The sequence below is a fragment of the Polypterus senegalus genome, chromosome 6 (genome assembly GCF_016835505.1).
Source record: "Polypterus senegalus isolate Bchr_013 chromosome 6, ASM1683550v1, whole genome shotgun sequence".
NCBI lineage: Eukaryota > Metazoa > Chordata > Cladistia > Polypteriformes > Polypteridae > Polypterus > Polypterus senegalus.
Window position 1 is genome coordinate 112,021,859 of NC_053159.1, and position 17,756 is coordinate 112,039,614.

General features: G+C 36.4%; 1 protein-coding gene across 1 annotated transcript; it reads left to right on the plus strand.

Moving 5' to 3' along the window:
* Positions 1-1,112: 1,112 nt before the first annotated feature.
* On the plus strand, positions 1,113-17,503 carry LOC120530652 (intelectin-1b-like). Its single transcript, XM_039755075.1, has 6 exons — positions 1,113-1,243; positions 4,480-4,549; positions 8,999-9,106; positions 10,194-10,441; positions 14,727-14,885; positions 17,372-17,503. Exons 1-6 carry the CDS (start codon positions 1,187-1,189, stop codon positions 17,501-17,503), a joined length of 774 nt encoding a protein of 257 aa, XP_039611009.1. The 5' UTR covers positions 1,113-1,186.
* The last annotated feature ends 253 nt before the right edge of the window (positions 17,504-17,756 follow it).

Consider the following 17,756-nt stretch of genomic DNA (forward strand, 5'->3'; position numbering starts at 1 on the left):
CCCTTGGGTAAAAATTGCAGACACTATGCAGGAAACACCCGGGCTGTAAACCCCAATTTCCTATGCTGTCAAATAATAATAATAAAAATCAATTTATCCATCCTCCCAACCTGCTTATGCAGGGCCAGGTCATGGGACACCTGGATCCTATCCCAGCAATCATGGGGCACAAGGCAAGAACAACACCTGGATAATAATGTTCTAATATTCATATAATAATAATAATAATAATAATATGAAGAAGAAGAAGAAGAAATCTATCTATCTAACCCACTTTTCCAGGGCAAGGTCAGCTGAAGCCAGCCCTAGCAACCATTCCAGAGTGCCCATCTATTTCAGGAAGAACACACACAGACACACACACTAGGGACATTTTAGCAATGTCATTTCACCTAAGTTTAATTAAGTTGTTAGTAATGGATGTTTTAGTTTAGGCAGAGTGATAGCACAAAGCTGTCATTCATACACTTGAAGGTGTAATTGTTGCCAAAGGGACTTCAACAAAGTATTAAATATAGGGTCTGAAAGCTTGTACAAATTAAGAGATTTCGGTTTGTGTTTTTAATATATTTGCAGACCTTTGTGAAAACATTTTCACTTTGTCATTATGGGTTACTGATTGACAAGCAAAAATGGCCTAAATACCTATTTAAGGTCCAACATACAACACAGCATGCAGAAAGTGAACAAGGCTGAATTTCTGAGTTCACTGTATATAATGTATATTTTCGCATCTCACAAACCATTTATTATCTTTTTTGCTGGACTTATCTCAGTTTCACTACTCATAGATTTGTTATTAATTAAAAACAAGACAGGCGTTACCACTCAATGTGTATAGTCAAAAAATGCAGAAATCCAGCAATGCATTTTAAGCCTTGGTTTAAATCATAGTTTAATTACTTACCAAACACCGTGTTGCTCAAATTTGGATTTAAAATTTAAATGCTTAGTTTGAGTTTGTATTACAGGGGTTAGATCGATCCTTACTGTACACGGAGAAGATCAATTATTTATCATATTTACAACTGTGGGTCACTGTATAGTACATCCGTTTTACAGAACGAAACTAAACTAATACATTTAACCCCTGTCTGCAGACTCCCTACCACGCTTCACAGAATGCCCAAGTCCAACTCCGCTGACGATCACTCCCATTTGAAGATAAGAGAGGTACGCGGAGAAGATGGCGTCGAGCAGTGTCTGTCCCGTAACAACGCACTTCATTTCCACTCGATGTACAGTAAGTGCAAGTTTGTCATTAAGGCAGTCTTTTTGTGAAATAATTTTTGTATTTACGGGCTGTTGCAAGGTGATGGCCTTTAATCGCATACTCCGTTTTCCTCCCACCTTAGGTTTGCCCACCCTTTTACCAACTCCTGGAGAGGGTGAGCAGTCACTTACACTCGTGTATCCTTTCAGACGTTTTCGAACTTCTTTCCAGGTCCAAGTCAGAACAGAAAGCTATAGGGACAGCCAGCCCCCTGAATATCGGATCCGTTTTTGTGACTACAAATAACATTACACGTTCACCTGAAACATACTTAATTTCAATCAAAGACTGGGTTCTTCTCTATCGAGACGGTTTAAAGTTTAGGCAGACAAAAGTGGTAAACGAGAGGCCTTTTATTATCTCGACATGTCTTTCAGCTAGTTGTTACAGATTGTTTACGGAGCTAACGATCAATAAGAGTGTTTGCCAAACATATCAGAGTCCATATAACTCGAAAAGCTCCCCACAAGTCTTTTTTAATCTTTTTAATTTTCTCTGTCAGAGACATAAAAAGTGTTATGGTCAAAACAATTAATGTAATAAATTAATATAGCAAGAAAATATCTGTGTTGCTATCTTAGTACCGAACCACTGTACTGTACTAAGAAATGTTAGAACTGTCTTAATTTCTAGCACAAGGCAGTGGACAATTAACCACACACACACACACACACACACACGGTCATTTTCATATCATCTTAATCTAGTTTAGGGTTCTCACAAGAATCAGAAGTGTAACAAGGAATTCATTTTGATGGCAGATGAGAAAGCATATGAATCATTTACTGTTGTTAGTAGTCCATCATAAAATGTATTACATGGCTTGCACCCAAAATCTCCCAAGGTTGTGGCTATGGCCAGATTCAGGTGGGGATAAAAAAAAAACAGGGTACTTGTTTTCATAATATGGATATAGAGAGAATGCGCAAACTCCACTCAGTCTGTTACCAGGCCGTCATTTAAGGACAGTCTTCTCAAGCTTTTAGGCATCAGCTTTAAACAGTGTGCTGAAATGGTCATCTCTGAGTCATCCACTCACTCTTTAAATGTAATACAGTAAATAATTGGAATAATTTATAGACTGTATAAGGTTTTAGAATGAGAGAGGATATTTAAGTTCCCAGAAGGAACCACTGCACACATTGGATATATGCTAGCTCTGCTCAGCTGAGATTAAAAAATGAGAGCAAAAGAAAAGCATCAGAAATAAGGCAGGATTAATCCTAGGGTGCAGCCAGTCCATTGTGGGGTAAACACAGATAAACACACATGCTAGGGTTACTTTAGCAAAGCCAATTCAACTACATATAATCAAGCTGAAGTTTAGAACGGATGTTTTAACATATAGGCAAAGTGATAGCACAGAGCTGTTATTCCTGCCTCTCAGTGTCAGGTTCTACATCAGGGGTCCTCAATCACAGTCCTGGAGGGCCGCAGTGGCTGCAGGTTTTTATTCCAACTAGTTTCCTAATTAGAAAGCAGTCCATGATGATAATGAAACTTGATATTGAACTGTTTGGCTTGTTAATGCTTGAATTAATCTAAGAGCAGTTTGAATTGCAATGTAGAGTTTCCTTCTCTGAGAATGTTATCCACGTGTTTTGTGGACCAGAACAGATTTAAACCTAACAGTCCGTCCAATTGCTATCTCATTCATTTCTTAACATTTTTTATCACAGATACTGCTGGTTTATTGGTTATCTGCATCTCATTATTAACTAATGTCTGATTAAGAAAACAGGCAACAATTAAAACCTAAATGCAGCTGCTAAAATCTAAAATAGGCAATGAAGGGTTCTGAATGGTAACAGGCAAGAGAACTAAAATTAATCCCAAAAACATATTGCTTTAGTAGTAAATAAAAGGGTTCCAATTAAGAAACTGCTTAAAGTAAAAACCTGCAGCCATAACAGACCTCTAGGACTGTAACTGAGGAGCTCTGATCTACAAAGGAACTCTAATTTGTATTTGAGGAGTGAAAGCACAAACAAGACACAGAGTTAAACACCAACTATCATTATCAGCAAGGACACTGGCTGGAATGAAAACCCGCAGCTACTGTGGCCCTCCAGGACCATAACTGAGGACCCCTGTTCTATATGGAGTCTGCATGCTCTCCTCATGTTGTTTACCAAGAAAAACCCAACAGACTCTCAGGTGTAATTGCTCCCAACAGGGCTTCTAGAAAATATTAAATATAGGTTCTGAATGCCTATATAAATAAGGGATTTCAGCTTTTGTTTTTAAAAAATTTGCAAACCTTTCTGAAAAATGTTATCACGTTGCCATTATGGGTTATTAAGTGTAGATTGATAAGCTAAAATGGCAAATGTATCTATTCAAAATTACACATACAACACGGTAAAGTGTGCAAAACTTGAAGGGGGTTGAATTTCTGAATCTTCTGTATATACTTTATTGTCAAATCTTTTATTTATTAGTTATCGATCTTTTTGCAGGACCCATCTAAGCTGTTACTATTCATCCATTGTAATGGTTTGTAATGGTTTATTAATTAAAAAATTAAGTGTTGCCAGTCAACCTTTATAGCCAAAAAATGCAGAAATCCAACAATGCATTTTGAGCTTATTTTTAACAAAATTAATATTTTTTAAATCATGGTTTAATTATTTAGATAACAACATGTTGCTCAGAATTGGATTTAGAATTTAAATTTTCATTTTGAGTTTGTATTAGAGGTCCTTACAATAAATATACTAAAGGGATAAATTATTTATTATATACATCTTATATATATCTACAACTTCTACAAACCTATGCTTTTTTCCCCATATGTGAAGCTTCTTTGTGTCTTTTCCACAACACCTGACGTGACTGAAATATAATAAGAACATGTTTTGTTTTACAGTTTATTGTGCTGAGGCAGTGATGTAGATCAAATCAGATAACCATTATTTGTACAAACCCACTTTCTTTGGACACCTAAGTAAATAGGGCATTGTCAATGTAACATATTTGACTAATAGGTGGGACTTTTTAAACAATCACTTGTAAAAATACTCAATATATAAAGCAGTCACTGAAATTATTTGTGAAACATAATGCTTACCTCTGTAGTAACATTCTTTAAAGTTGACAAGGAAGCAGTAAGCTATTATATTATTAACAAAAATGTTACACATCCTAATTCTCCTAACAGAAAATGTTACATTTATTTATTTATTTATTTGTTTGTTTGTTTGCAGATGTTCTTCCAGACTGGGCTGTTTCTTTACATTCTAATTCTTTGGACTAGAATTTGTTGCTGCAGTGCTGGTAGGTTGCAAAGGACTGCATTATAGTATTTCATTATAATCAGAAAACATTTGTTTGTTTTGTTCAGTTAAGTATATTAATATAAAGTGTAGTTAATTTAATGAAGTAATTTTCAGTTTTGGCATAGAGTGCTTTTTAAAACAAGTAGAAGAAGAACTCAGATAATAGGTAATCTGATTAAGGTGATGGTTTGTGATACATTTGGTTTCATGTAACTTGAATAAATGCTTACTGGAGAAGTTCTCATTCTTTAGATTTGATTAAATGTACTTTATTAAACCCAGAGGAAAATTTACATGAATACAGCAGCAGAAACATAAAAACCAGGGACATAGACTTCAAGACATGTAATCTTGTCAATCAATCAATCAGTCGATAAGTAAAAATAAATAAATAAATGTGTATTGTGCAGAAATTTCAAAATTAACTTAAAAAGTATGTCGGAAGGAAACATTGAATTTCCTGATAGCAGTGGTCTGAAAAGACTCCCAGAAGTGCTTATTAGCACACCATGGTGGAATAAGCCTCTGGCTAAAATTGCTCCAAGAGAATGGCTCCTGGAGGAGATGGATGGGTCTTTTCCACAACAACTTCCAGAGTGTCCAGGGTTAACTGTGTAATGGAGCAGGCTTGTGTGATAATTCTTTTTCAGGCATTGTACATTTTTTGAGCTCAAGTTGTTTCCCCTGGAGGCTGTGGTGCAGAACATCACGCTGGCTACTATGGGCTGATACAACTTTTCCAGCAGCTTGCTGCACACTTCAGAAGACCTGAGTCTCCTTAGCAAGTACAGTCTGCTCTGGCCCCTCTTGTACAGCTGTGTTATCAGTCCAGTACAGTTTGTTGATAGATAGATAGATAGAACACATACTTGAATGACTATAAAGCAAGAAAATTCAAATGAAAGAAAAGGATGTGCAGAATTGTTCATAATGGCCCTCAGTTTTATATATGATATACAGTATACTATATACACAGCCAACACAAATTCAGTCATGGGTTCGATTCAAAAGAGAGATTTTTATTTTAAAAGTACCTCACAAAGGTTTCTTGAAAGGTTGTAATAGTACAATTACAAACAAAATATTCTTTCGTTCTTTTTTCTTCTCTTCACTTCTCTTTTCTTCTCTCTCTGTCCACCTCCCTCCAGTGAATGTTGCCTTCCTTCCACCTGACTCTGTCTCAGCTGGAGGAGGCTTAATGGCTTCCTTTTATGTTGGACTGGGGGGTACTTCTAGTGCCAGGAAATGGCCCAGTTGAAGCACTTCTGGGTAAAGTGCATGTCCTGAAAAACAGGGATCATGAATCTCTGCAGCACCCCTTGGCAGTATCCATAGGACCCAGTAGTGCTGACTCTTGACACTACAAATCCAAACATGCCCTGTAGGTGTCCACATTGTTACTGAGGTTTTGAGATGCTGTCATCTAGGGAATGGGGGATACAAATATTCCAAAACAGGAGCCTCCCCCTACTGCTCCTTTGTTTTATCCTCCCATAAGGGTAAGGGGGAAACCTTCCGTGCACTTACTATATAGTGGATCACATGAAAATGTTTTAATATTGCATACTGTTGAATATTTAACTACTTGACCTAGCACACCTTTGTGAAATGTTAGTTATTAGTCCCATTTAAGTAATAGTACTAATGGAGATACTAAGTAGCTTTTGTCGTCAACTTAAGATACACTCCATTTGCAGAGTTTTAAAAAGAGATTGAAAACAAGATTGAAGTTTGAGAAAATTTGGTGGTTGAGATTAAATAATAAAGCTTTACAACTCATAAAGCACATTGAAAATAAGAACAAAATAAGTTGATGAGGCCAAGAACTGCTAATTAGACACCTTTATTGTAAAGGATCTGTATTTAAGATGAAGCTACACTCTTACAACATGCAAAGAGGTGTTGTGATTTTGGAAGGAATTGAGACTTTTGCTCGTGCCTACATTTTCAGTATCATGCACCACAATGCAGAGTACCGGCAAGATCGAAAAAAAAAAATTTCAAAAAGTCATGTTCAAATGACATGTTCAGTATCATGCTCCATGAAACGGAGTACAGGCAAGATCTGGCATAGCGTTTTCAAATAATGACGTACGTGCGTGAGAAACGCAGAGATGGATTCAGTCTCATTCAAGTGGTTGCTGGAATATAAAATAAACACTTTCGCAAAGGTGTAACGAAACAAGTGTGCTTTTATTCAAGAATAAAACTGAATAACAAAAAATTCAAGTGACAACAAGATACTAAGAAGATATGATTCACCAGCGTTTGTTTGTCTGGTTATACCCCTTCCACTACAGTATATCTTTTACAGGTTGCAAAACTTTACACCAGCTGTTACAGACTGAAATCAAAGGCTTCTTCATTTTGGGCGCATACACCGTCAGCATGGTGCTGTCAGATCTAAACACAAGCATGGCGAATTGCTCACGTACTGAAGTGACTTTAGCTAAAGTGGAAGTCCCATTTTACTTATGCTGCCAACTGCCAAGCAGAGTTGCGTTGCTTTACAGCAATGTATTAGCCAATAAAAGCGTTGTGAACAAGCTGTCTGTTGCTATGTTCCTGCTTTTGTCCAGTCTGATACTGGTCACGGGACATCGTATCTTTGATTGCCAGTACAACAAACATTTCTGAGCAGGCGTCAACCAGAGCGCTGCTCTTGTGAAAAGAATAAATGCCATAAACTCAAAGGGGCAAGTTTGTTGTACCACGTGAATGTCACTGAGACAATAAAATTAATAATAAAAAAACAAGTGCTAACTTTTACAAGTAACCAAAATTTACACCAGGTGTTACAGACTCAAATCAAATGTATGTTTTATTATACTGTAGATATAATAATAATAATAGCAGTTCACTACCTAAAACACAAAGCACCCAGTTTCAAATCCCAGACCTTCAGGTTATAAGGCAACAGTTCTTACTTCTGCACCATTCAAGAATACATGTAAACTTCCTGTCGATGGACATTTGAGCCTGAGTTTTTAACTCATTGACAGCCACATATAAATCGAATGCTTCTTTTTTTTCTTTGGTTCAATTCTCGAATAAAGACGCACATGCTTATTTGATATTTGGACTAAAGTCTTCACACATTATACAGTTCTCGTCATTATTAGTATAACATGCAAAAAGTTTCTGCTTTGGGTATGTGTTCAGCGTTTCTTGCATTTCTCGCATTTCCTTTCATCCTACACTTACCCAGATCTTTGTAGACACGGAACACACATGAATGTATTATTTATCCTATACAGCTCCAGGCTCCCCACATGCAGATAAGGAGCCTTGGCTTGAGCTGGGAGACCTTTTTCCCTGCAAGCTGAGCTCCGTCAAGGCGGGGGATGGGACAGCAGGCTGCTTCCAGCTTCTGCTGATCGATGCATTAACACAACAAAACATGCTGATGGTAGAGATACGACAAGATTTAAGGTGGGCCAATATTATGAGTTTTTTTGTAGGCTTCAGGAATTCTAGTATTAAATTGTACATAAAAGGTTGATTCTAGGAGCATGTTGTGGCTGAAAGTTGTTTTTATTGGTAATATAAATATAACATTCTCAAACCTGCAGAAAAGGCAGAAAACAGTCCTATAGGGCAGGGGTCCTCAATCACGGTCCTGGAGAGCCGCAGTGGCTGCAGGTTTTTGCTCCAACCCAGCTGCTTAATAAAAAGCACTTATTGCTAAAGTAACACTTCTGCTTCACTTTAGTGATTTTGAGCCCTTATTGCTTAATTTTGTCTTAAACAGCTATTTTAATTGCTCCTTATTATCAATAACATGCAAATGACAAGAGAGAGCAGCATTTCTCCATTTAGCTTTTTTACATTTACACCTGTGTGTATTTATCTGCACTATTGGGTTTAATTAAATACTTGGAAGAAAAATGAAGAGAAAAAAGTGAAGGACTGAGAATTACTCGTCCATTTTAGCCTTCAAATCATTTGCATGATAGAAAGGGAAAGAAAATCTAGGATATGAGAATGACCTGACATAGCAGAGTTAATTTAATTTCATAGCTTGTTAGTGCTTTATTGGCAAGAATTGCTTTCTAATTAAGCAACCAGGTCAGAACAAAAACCTGCAGCCACTGTGGCTCTCCAGGACTGGGATTGAGGACCCCTGCTATAGGGCATTAGTTCATTGCAGTGCCCACTCACACACACACCCATATGGCCAAAATTGAAATTGCCAGTTAACATGACACACATGTTCATAGGCATGTGGTAGGAAAACCGGTGCACCCTGGGAAAACTTACACAGACATGAGTAGAATGCGGAAACCTTACACGGAATGGGTAAAAGAGTTGAACCCAGGGTGCTGGATTCATGATGCAGCAGTATAATGTGCTACACCACTATACAACCTTCTTTATATATGTAATCAATATTAAACAATGTTTAATTCATTTTTCCATTAATGTGGGGAATTTTATTTGTTTTTAGGTTGCCTTAACAATAATAATCTTGGTGATTTGTCGAACCTATTGGAAAAATTCAATTATGTTGGTCAGAGCTGCAAGGATATAAAGGAGAGATATGACGTTAAAACAGGTATGTAAGAAAGATTTTGTCTTTTTTATCATAACCAGTTATGTGGTAGAATAGAAGACCAGCACACTTTTGAATATTAATATGTACAGTATAAAAGGTAATAAAGCAAAAAGTCACAAAATATTATAGACTTCCCTAATTTAGTGAAAGTGTCTTTACATGGGAGTGTGATTTTTATTTTGTTTTTATTACAATATTTGTTGTTAAGTTGGGATCACTTAGCATTTCTCCACTTTGTCTATTATTTCTGTGTACACATCATTACGACTTTTTCCACTGTGATTTTGTATTGTAGCTTTTGTGTGACTTCTATTTACATCCTGTTCAGTAGCAATCACTTGTTATTTATTTATTAGTTCCATTGTGTTCCACCTAATGTTAAGCAGCATGCTTTAATTAGAAGAGCATAATAAGCTGGAACTCAGTTTGTACAACAGGGAGAAATCTATTTACCTGTTGTTTTAAATATGTGTCTAATTCTAAGTATGCAAAGTTCGGATGACAAGAGTTTACAATATGAAACTTGACAGTATGCAATGTACAAAGTTAAACAAGCAAAGACTGACAAATTGAAATACAGAGTGATGTACAGGGTTAGAAAAATAGTTATTTAATATTTAACATGGAAGAATAAAACATGACACATAATATTTATGATTTTTGTAACCATTGTTGAAGCCATTCAATTCCGAGTGTTTTTTTTTATTATTGACACCAAGAACAGTCAGTATCTATCTATCTAACTATCTATCTATTACTCATGGTGAACTTCTGGAATTTCAATACAGTTATAGAAGTAATTAGTTTTCTGTCACACTAATCCAATCTAAAATTACTATATAATTATTTAAATAACTCATGCCAGATTTTGAACATAGATTCATAAAATGTCAAATTTAGGAAAATTGGTGACTTTGCTATTAGTATCAGTACTGATCTATGAATTACAGTATGTGTTAAGAAAATGAAGTTGGGAGAGGAACTAAAACCCAAACTTTGAGAAAATGCCTGATAAATATGACCAAATGATATTTATTCATTTTTTATAATAAAGCATTATGTTTGGTATTTTCTCTGTGTTTTTCAGATGGACTTTATTACTTACAGTCTAAAACAGGAATTATTTATGAAACCTACTGTGACATGACTACAGACGGTGGAGGCTGGACTCTAGTTGCCAGTGTTCATGAGAACAACCTACGAGGAAGGTGCACTGTTGGAGACCGTTGGACCAGTCAGCAAGGGAATATGGATGTTGTTCCTGAAGGAGATGGTAACTGGGTTAACAAAGTCACCTTTGGAAATGCTGAGGGGGCAACGGGAGATGACTTCAAGGTGAGAGCTCTTAGGTTTAGGTCATTTGAAATAATTTCTTAAACCCAACTCACTATTTACCTATTTATTTTCCAGGTAAAGATGACTTGACGTTACAGATAAGGCAAAATAAATCTCAATTGTCTGTATACAAACAGACATAGTTCACCCTTTATCATCATCATTAATATCACTCATTCAACATTCTTTTCCTGTGATTACCCAGGTTATCTGGTTGCTTCCAAATTTGTTTCTTTACTCATTTGATACAAAAACAAATCTGTGTCTTAATGCATACTCACTATGTAACTAGTAGTTTGTAAAGTTTTTATTTGTATCTGCCTGTGAAAGTGCCAAAGCACTCTGCACCTGAACTCTTTGAAGAGTTCTATACAAAAATAAACTGAACGGAATTGAATCTGACACCACCTTCTAACCATGTCTTCTTTGGTCTCTTCCTGGACCTCATCTCCTCCTCCTCAATCTTTGTACCTCTGTACACCTTTTATACAATCATACTCTGCCTTTCACTCCACACACCAAAAACACCTTAGTTTGTTCCTCCTCTGTGACTCTCCATACGTCCACTTTATCATTCTTGTCTCTATTCTTTCCAGCATTCTTATCTCTGGTTGGCTTTCACAGACCACATCTAACTCCCATAGATCATTCTACTCCTCACACATCTTTCATCAACTTTTCACTTCGATGGCAGAGAGGCTTCTTTAGAAGTCACCTGTAATATCACTGATGTGCCCAAAGAATGGCCTGCAAGTAACATGTTACTCAAGTATCAAAATTTCCTTACTGTCTCTATTGAACATGAGAACATAAGAAAAATGAGAAGAGACCATTCAGTCCATAAATCTTATTTGTTTAACTAAGAGCTAAGCTGTCCCAATATCTCATCCACATGCTTTTTAAAGGTTGTCAATGTTTCTGCTTCAACCACATGGCTCAGAAGTTTGTTCCAGATTCCTACAATTATTTATGTAAAGAAATGCCCCATGGTTTCAGGAATAAATGCACTCCCCTTCATTTCTACTGGTGTCATTGACTACATGATTTACTGTTAAATCGAAAGAATTATGCTGGATTTGATTTATCAGTGCCTACATTTATACTCACTACCACAACCAGGCTCATGGAGTCAGAGTTGTGGAATTCACTAATTTATGGGCTTATTTTTTGGTAGAGTCAGAATTGGAGTCTGAAGTGCTTTAAAAAACAGGACTACAACTCCAACCTTGACATCTGCTAGTTGTTCAGTGGTGACACGCTAAACAAACACATTGATACACCCACTGCAAACTTAATTTAGTTTAAACTTAATTCCTTTACAAGAATTTAACACCTACACTGAACTGGGTTACAGCAGTTACACAGGGGTTGCCACATGCTTTAAGCTACACAACACAAGCAAAGACACGCAAATAAAGCTGTGAAAAGAGTACTAGTGCAGCTCCAGGGTGTACAGTATGTATGTTATAAACACATTAGAGTTGTTCATGGGACAGTATTTAATCTTTTCTCACAGATATTCTGACTGCTCCCATCAGCTGTACTATTTTCTAATGAACTCAGTCCAATTCCCCAAATAAACAAATTAAAAAAGTAATTTAAAAAATCTGTCCACAAGGGATTTCTGTTTTAATGATAAGGATAGGGACATAATTCCCGTCTGAACCACCTTGCTGGTTTAAACGTCTTATTGGAAAAATGTCAAGGAATGAGGCTGTTTGGTACCTGAGACACAATGCCCTTTTAGACTTGGAGTGAACCTTTGCAAAAGTAAGATTTTTACACTTTTAACACGAACAGGCACTTTCATTTAATGAATATGCTAATTTTACTTGAGACGTCGACTTCCATTTTTTTTTACTTAAGCTTGGTATGGATAGTGTATCCCCTATGGCAAAACCATGTGCGTGACGAACACACATCCAATAAGGATATATTACATTGTCTTTTATAAGGTAACATCTGCATTTAGGAGCTGCTGGGAATTAAAAGAGAAAACACAAGCTGTCTCTGGCTATACTTTGGTGTATGATGTATTTAGAAGCATTATTCCTACAAATCTGTCATATTTTGCAACTGTGTCTTCAACACAGTATTGAGCAAGCTGCACAAAGCCTTTAGTAGCTGCAAAAGATGAATGTCATCACACTCAACTGTAGCACTTATTAGGACGATGCTTTTATGCAAAGCAACTTATAGCATTTGAGATATAATTGGTTACATTCCTTGTGTTTCCATGGGAGCACAGGCAGGTAAAGTGACTTCCTCATGGTCACACAGTGGCAGTAGTAGGATTTAAACCCACAACCACATGGTTTGAAGTCCTTATATTTGAAAGCATTAATCACTACACCACACTGTCTGTTAAAACAAGCTACTGTTTTTTCTTCCTTACTGACAGCTGAGAGTTACATCATGGTTTTCTCTGAAACATAATTTGGTTTGTTCAGGGAGCAGTAAACACAGCTCACATAGTTCATTGCTTTCCTATCTGAAAATAAAGTTAATTGATGCCTGGTCCAACTCTTCTTCTTCTTGCTTTACTGGAGCTGGCAAGCAACAGTATGATGCATTACTGCCATCATGTGGTATGGAGTGTGGATCAAAATGTTCTCATTACAATATTCACACTCAATTTGGTATCCTTCAAAAATTGTAATATACACTGATAGCATGAATCCCCTGATTTCTTCTGCAAAATATTTTCCAAAATAAGATTCACTGTCATTTCCCTGAGGTGTTCTGCTAAAGTTTTCCTAACCTTGCTATACCTCAGACATTGTAATATCACATATTCTACTGTTTCTACCTTTCCATGGTATGATGTTTTCCCATCCTATAAAGTAAGCTGTTTAGACCAGTGTGTCCAAATGTAAGTTTTGTCAATTGTTCATCATTTCCTCCCTGTACATCACATTTCTTCCACTTGTCTCTGAACTCTGTAATACCATCGTCCCTTCCTTTCTTCCTCCAGTTGTTTTTGCCACCTTTCCTTCATCATTTTTTAACAATACTTCTCACTTCTGATTTACTCAGGTGAACTGTTAGCTGTTTTTCCAATTTGATCTGTTACTTCATTAGCTTTAATACCAATATGAGCTGGTGTCCATAAACCTGTTATAGTGAGACCCATTATTTGAATTCTGCATAATGTTTTTTGAATTTTAATCAAAATATCTGGCCTACTACTTTAAGCTATAGAAAGATGAACTTGAATCTAAATAGATTACTGATCTTATTGGACCAACCTCTTTAATCCATTGAACTGCTACCAGAAATGATTGCATTACTGCTCCAACTCTCTGGACTTTAATGTCATTTTTACTGTACTGTACTGGTCAGTCTGTGTTCTCCTTTTCACATCATATATTTGGTTTCACATGTTCCCCCAACCTCTATTTTGTTTTGCTTATTCCGACTTTCCTGTGTTACTCACTGTCTTTGTTTTCTACCACTCCTTATAACTTTTCTTCTTTTCCGCAATTGCCATCGGTAACTCTGCATTCTACTTTTTTGTCATGATAGGGTCCTATGATGACTGTACTTTTCTCTTTATATATACTTTTTATTATTTAGACCATAGCCAAGTGCCCCCATTTCCATACTCATATCTTATTGTCAGGAATGCCTGCTTAATGTAGTTCAACACTTCCCTCTTTCTTTTACATCTGCAACCCCAACAATTAGACAGGGCACCAGAAGAGGCAGGAGAGAAAATTACACATTTATTTATCATGTATTATAGATAAGTATAAGCAGAGTACAAATGTGAGTATAGGTTCTCGCTCTTGTTATGTGGATTTGTCTCTAGTCCGGCTTGTTCTTTTCTGAATATGGCTTTTAAAAGAGAGATGGTCTCCTCAGGATGGAAAAGTGACAGAGAGAGACAGTTAATTTGTTATCCCTGTTTTCTATATTGGTCTGGCTTCCTTGATGTACCTCCTTGACCAATGGGATATGATTGCACAGGCCAACTCCCAAGCTTCATTCCAGTCCTGTTTAGGCATGACTCAATTCAGGCAAATTCAGCACCCATTTCAACCATTTTCTTTTCTCTGTGGGAATGTGCCATAACTTCTCCTTATCGCTTCTGTTCCAAGCAATTCCTTATATTCCTCTTGTATGCTTCTTGAACTTTGCCTGTTGTTTTAGTATTAGATTCTTTTGTGAAATATGTATACATACAGTATGCAGCAATACATGTCTTATATCAGTATACTGTCCAAAATATACAAATTTCCCAAATGTGCCATTTAATTTAAGTTAAAACACACTTTTTTTTCAGAACCCAGGATATTACGATATTCAGGCCCAGGATATGTCTGTGTGGCATGTTCCCAACCAAGTTTTAATGGAAAATTGGAAAACTTCTGCCATTGTGAGGTATCACACAAACAGTAAATTTTTCCCACTTTATGGGGGAAATCTTTATGGACTCTTTCAGGTGAGTAATATTTTGTATAAATATACAACCATCCATTTTCTGAAACCATTAGACAGTCACTATTTGTTGAAGCCATCACAGCAACACTTGCAATGCATGAACCCACTCATGACTGGATTGCAGTCCATCATAGGGCACATTCACTCTCATTCGCACCTTTACTCATGCTGGGCTAATGAATACTGTAAAATATTATATATAATAGGCAAATATCATAGGTCAGTTTTTCTCTAAAAATTCTAATCCACCTCATTTATTTTTTCTCAAACACTTTTCCACATTATAATGAATGGGTCTATAAATAAAACAAGAATGTTATAAAATATTCATTGATGTTTTATATTTAAATTTAATAGCTACCAAGCCAATATACTGTTTTCTATTTGAAATAGATTTATGTAGTGGTAGGCTTCTGAGCTTCTGACCTTTTTTTTATGAAAATCTCAGTAAATTAACATCATCTGACTAACCTGAGCAACATAAAGCAATTCTACATGGAAGTCAAAAAGATTTAAAGTGGTTATTGCTGCAGATGGTGGCTATATATATATATATATATATATATATATATATATATATATATATATATATGTGACAGGCGCCTGGCGTCCATGCCCAGCCGTAACGCCCCTGCACACTGTATTCAGGGGGAGCAGCCCTGGACAGTGCAATACCTCCCCCTGGACACTAGATGGCTGCCCCCCTGGGCTGGTGTAGTGCCTCGGTTTCCCACAGGGCTCCCTGGGAATTGGAGTTGGGGGCAGCCCTATTGGGTCCTGCAGGTACCGCGAGGGAGTACTGTGTTTGGGACTCCTGAGCCCGTGTGGGCAACAGCTGAATCACACCTGGAAGTGCCGCCGGATCTTGGTGATCAAACACCTGGAGCACTTCCAGGTGACCTATAAAAGGGAGCTAACAACCACCACTCATCGGCCAGAGTCGGGTGGAGGAGGACAAGGTTGCGAGGGAGGAGTGGTGGAGCCAGGGAAGAGAAGAGTGTTTGTTGGTTGTGTTTATTGTGCTTTGGGACTGTGTTTGGGCTGTGTGGCACGGGGAAGACGTGTCCCACAGCTGAAGAAAAATAAAAGTCTTTGTGTTTTTACACGTGCCTCCGTGTTGGGTCAGGTGCCTATATAGCGCCTTTGTTACAATATATATATATATATATATGTATACATATATATACTATTAAACCATGGGAATGTATTATTTAGTAAAGATTAAAGAGCAGGTCAAGAGTAAGGCAATGTATATTTTTCATGAATGATTTTGAGGCATCTGGCTACAGCTGACTGTCCATACTTTGAATGTGCACATGAGTAAATGTGCATTCAGTTAGTCAATGTGATTATAAAGACAATAGTTTAAGACAAGGGTCAAAGGCAGATGCTGCAGCCAACAAAATTATTTTTATAATTAGAATTTCACTTGCAAATATTATGGTATGTTTCAGCATTATTATTTAAGGAAAACATTAGTTTTAGTAGAGCTCAATCCTGTACATGCAGCATGTGTTCAAAAGCAGATTCCCAAAAGAGAATGATAGAGAAATGGAGACCACTAATGGCTGGAAGGTGATTACACAAGTATACACATGGCCTACAAATGGTAGCAGAGCCAGCATGGGACAGCTGGAACCCTGTCGCTTAGCACTGAACCAGCAAGTGCCCTGAGGGTTATTCCATTCAATTGTAATCTCTAGCAATTTCTAGATTCTACAGTGAGCTAGGTGCCTTGGAGTTTATACTAAACTATTATCTTCAGACATAAATCCAGGCCTTGGCTTAGACATAAACCACTGTTCAGATATAAAAGGCTGTCAATTCTAGCTGTCCTATTCAAATCTATAAAAAATACCTTTTGCATCCAATGATATTATTTCTAGATGTTATAATGTTAATGATGTGAATTATACATTAAGTAGTTTACAATGATTATGAAAATCCATTTAAAGCTAATAAATTCATTGAAAAAAATGTTGCCCTCACTGTTACATGTTACCTTGCCTAAAGTACAAGAGACAGTACAAGACAGGGCAGTAGAGTCCCAGTCATGTTTTAAGGCCGTGGTTAATTTGTTAAGTAAGACCAAAATGTTACATATAGCACTGTATATCAAATTAGTTATTTAGTTCAAAACATTCAAGCAGAATAATACCATTGATGTACAATTTGACATTCTAGCTATATTATAAAAATAGTGACTTTCTCTTCAAGTATGTTATATACTGTGGTATAAATCATATTTATTTTTCATAGTTATGTAATAGTAATCATGCTCTGACAGCTTCAGTAATCTTGACCATTGGTAGTGGATTTTAAAAAGAAGCAGGTTTTCAAAAATAAATTGGTACATATAATATTCTGTGTATATAACATATAAAAATGCAATTATTCAATTTCTTAAAATGGTTTTATAAAGTTTATTGAGTAGAAATTGCAATATTACTTTTTTCCTTCTATGTACTGATTTTTTTTATTTTGTAGCGTTTTCCATTGAAATACAAAGGCGGTTTGTGCAAAATTGACAACGGGCCGTCCATTCCTATTGTTTTTGATGCGGGAGATGCAAAATACCTCAGAGAAATGTATGGGCCAAACACTTATGGTAAGAATTAGATATGGCTGATTAGATATGAATGTAAAACATATTAAAAATATAAATATAATACTAATACATACAATGCATTACCAATTATGTTATATAGTAATTCCATTAAATGATGTCTACAAGAAGGAGTCTGAGTTGCCACGAAAGCTTGCATATTGTAATCTTTTTAGTTAGCCAATAAAAGATGTTGTTTTGCTTGACTTCTTCGGGTATCCATAATGGCTAACATGGTATAACATCCTACTACTAGATGCGTTGAGT

What these genes read in the sequence shown, in the direction of transcription:
- LOC120530652 (XM_039755075.1), top strand. Translation starts at nt 1,187, where the DNA reads ATGGCGTCGAGCAGTGTCTGTCCCGTAACAACGCACTTCATTTCCACT. An exon ending in AATTTGTTGCTGCAGTGCTG is followed by an intron (nt 4,550 to 8,998) that starts GTAGGTTGCAAA and finishes ATTTGTTTTTAG; the next exon opens with GTTGCCTTAACAATAATAAT. An exon ending in ATCTTTATGGACTCTTTCAG is followed by an intron (nt 14,886 to 17,371) that starts GTGAGTAATATT and finishes TTTATTTTGTAG; the next exon opens with CGTTTTCCATTGAAATACAA.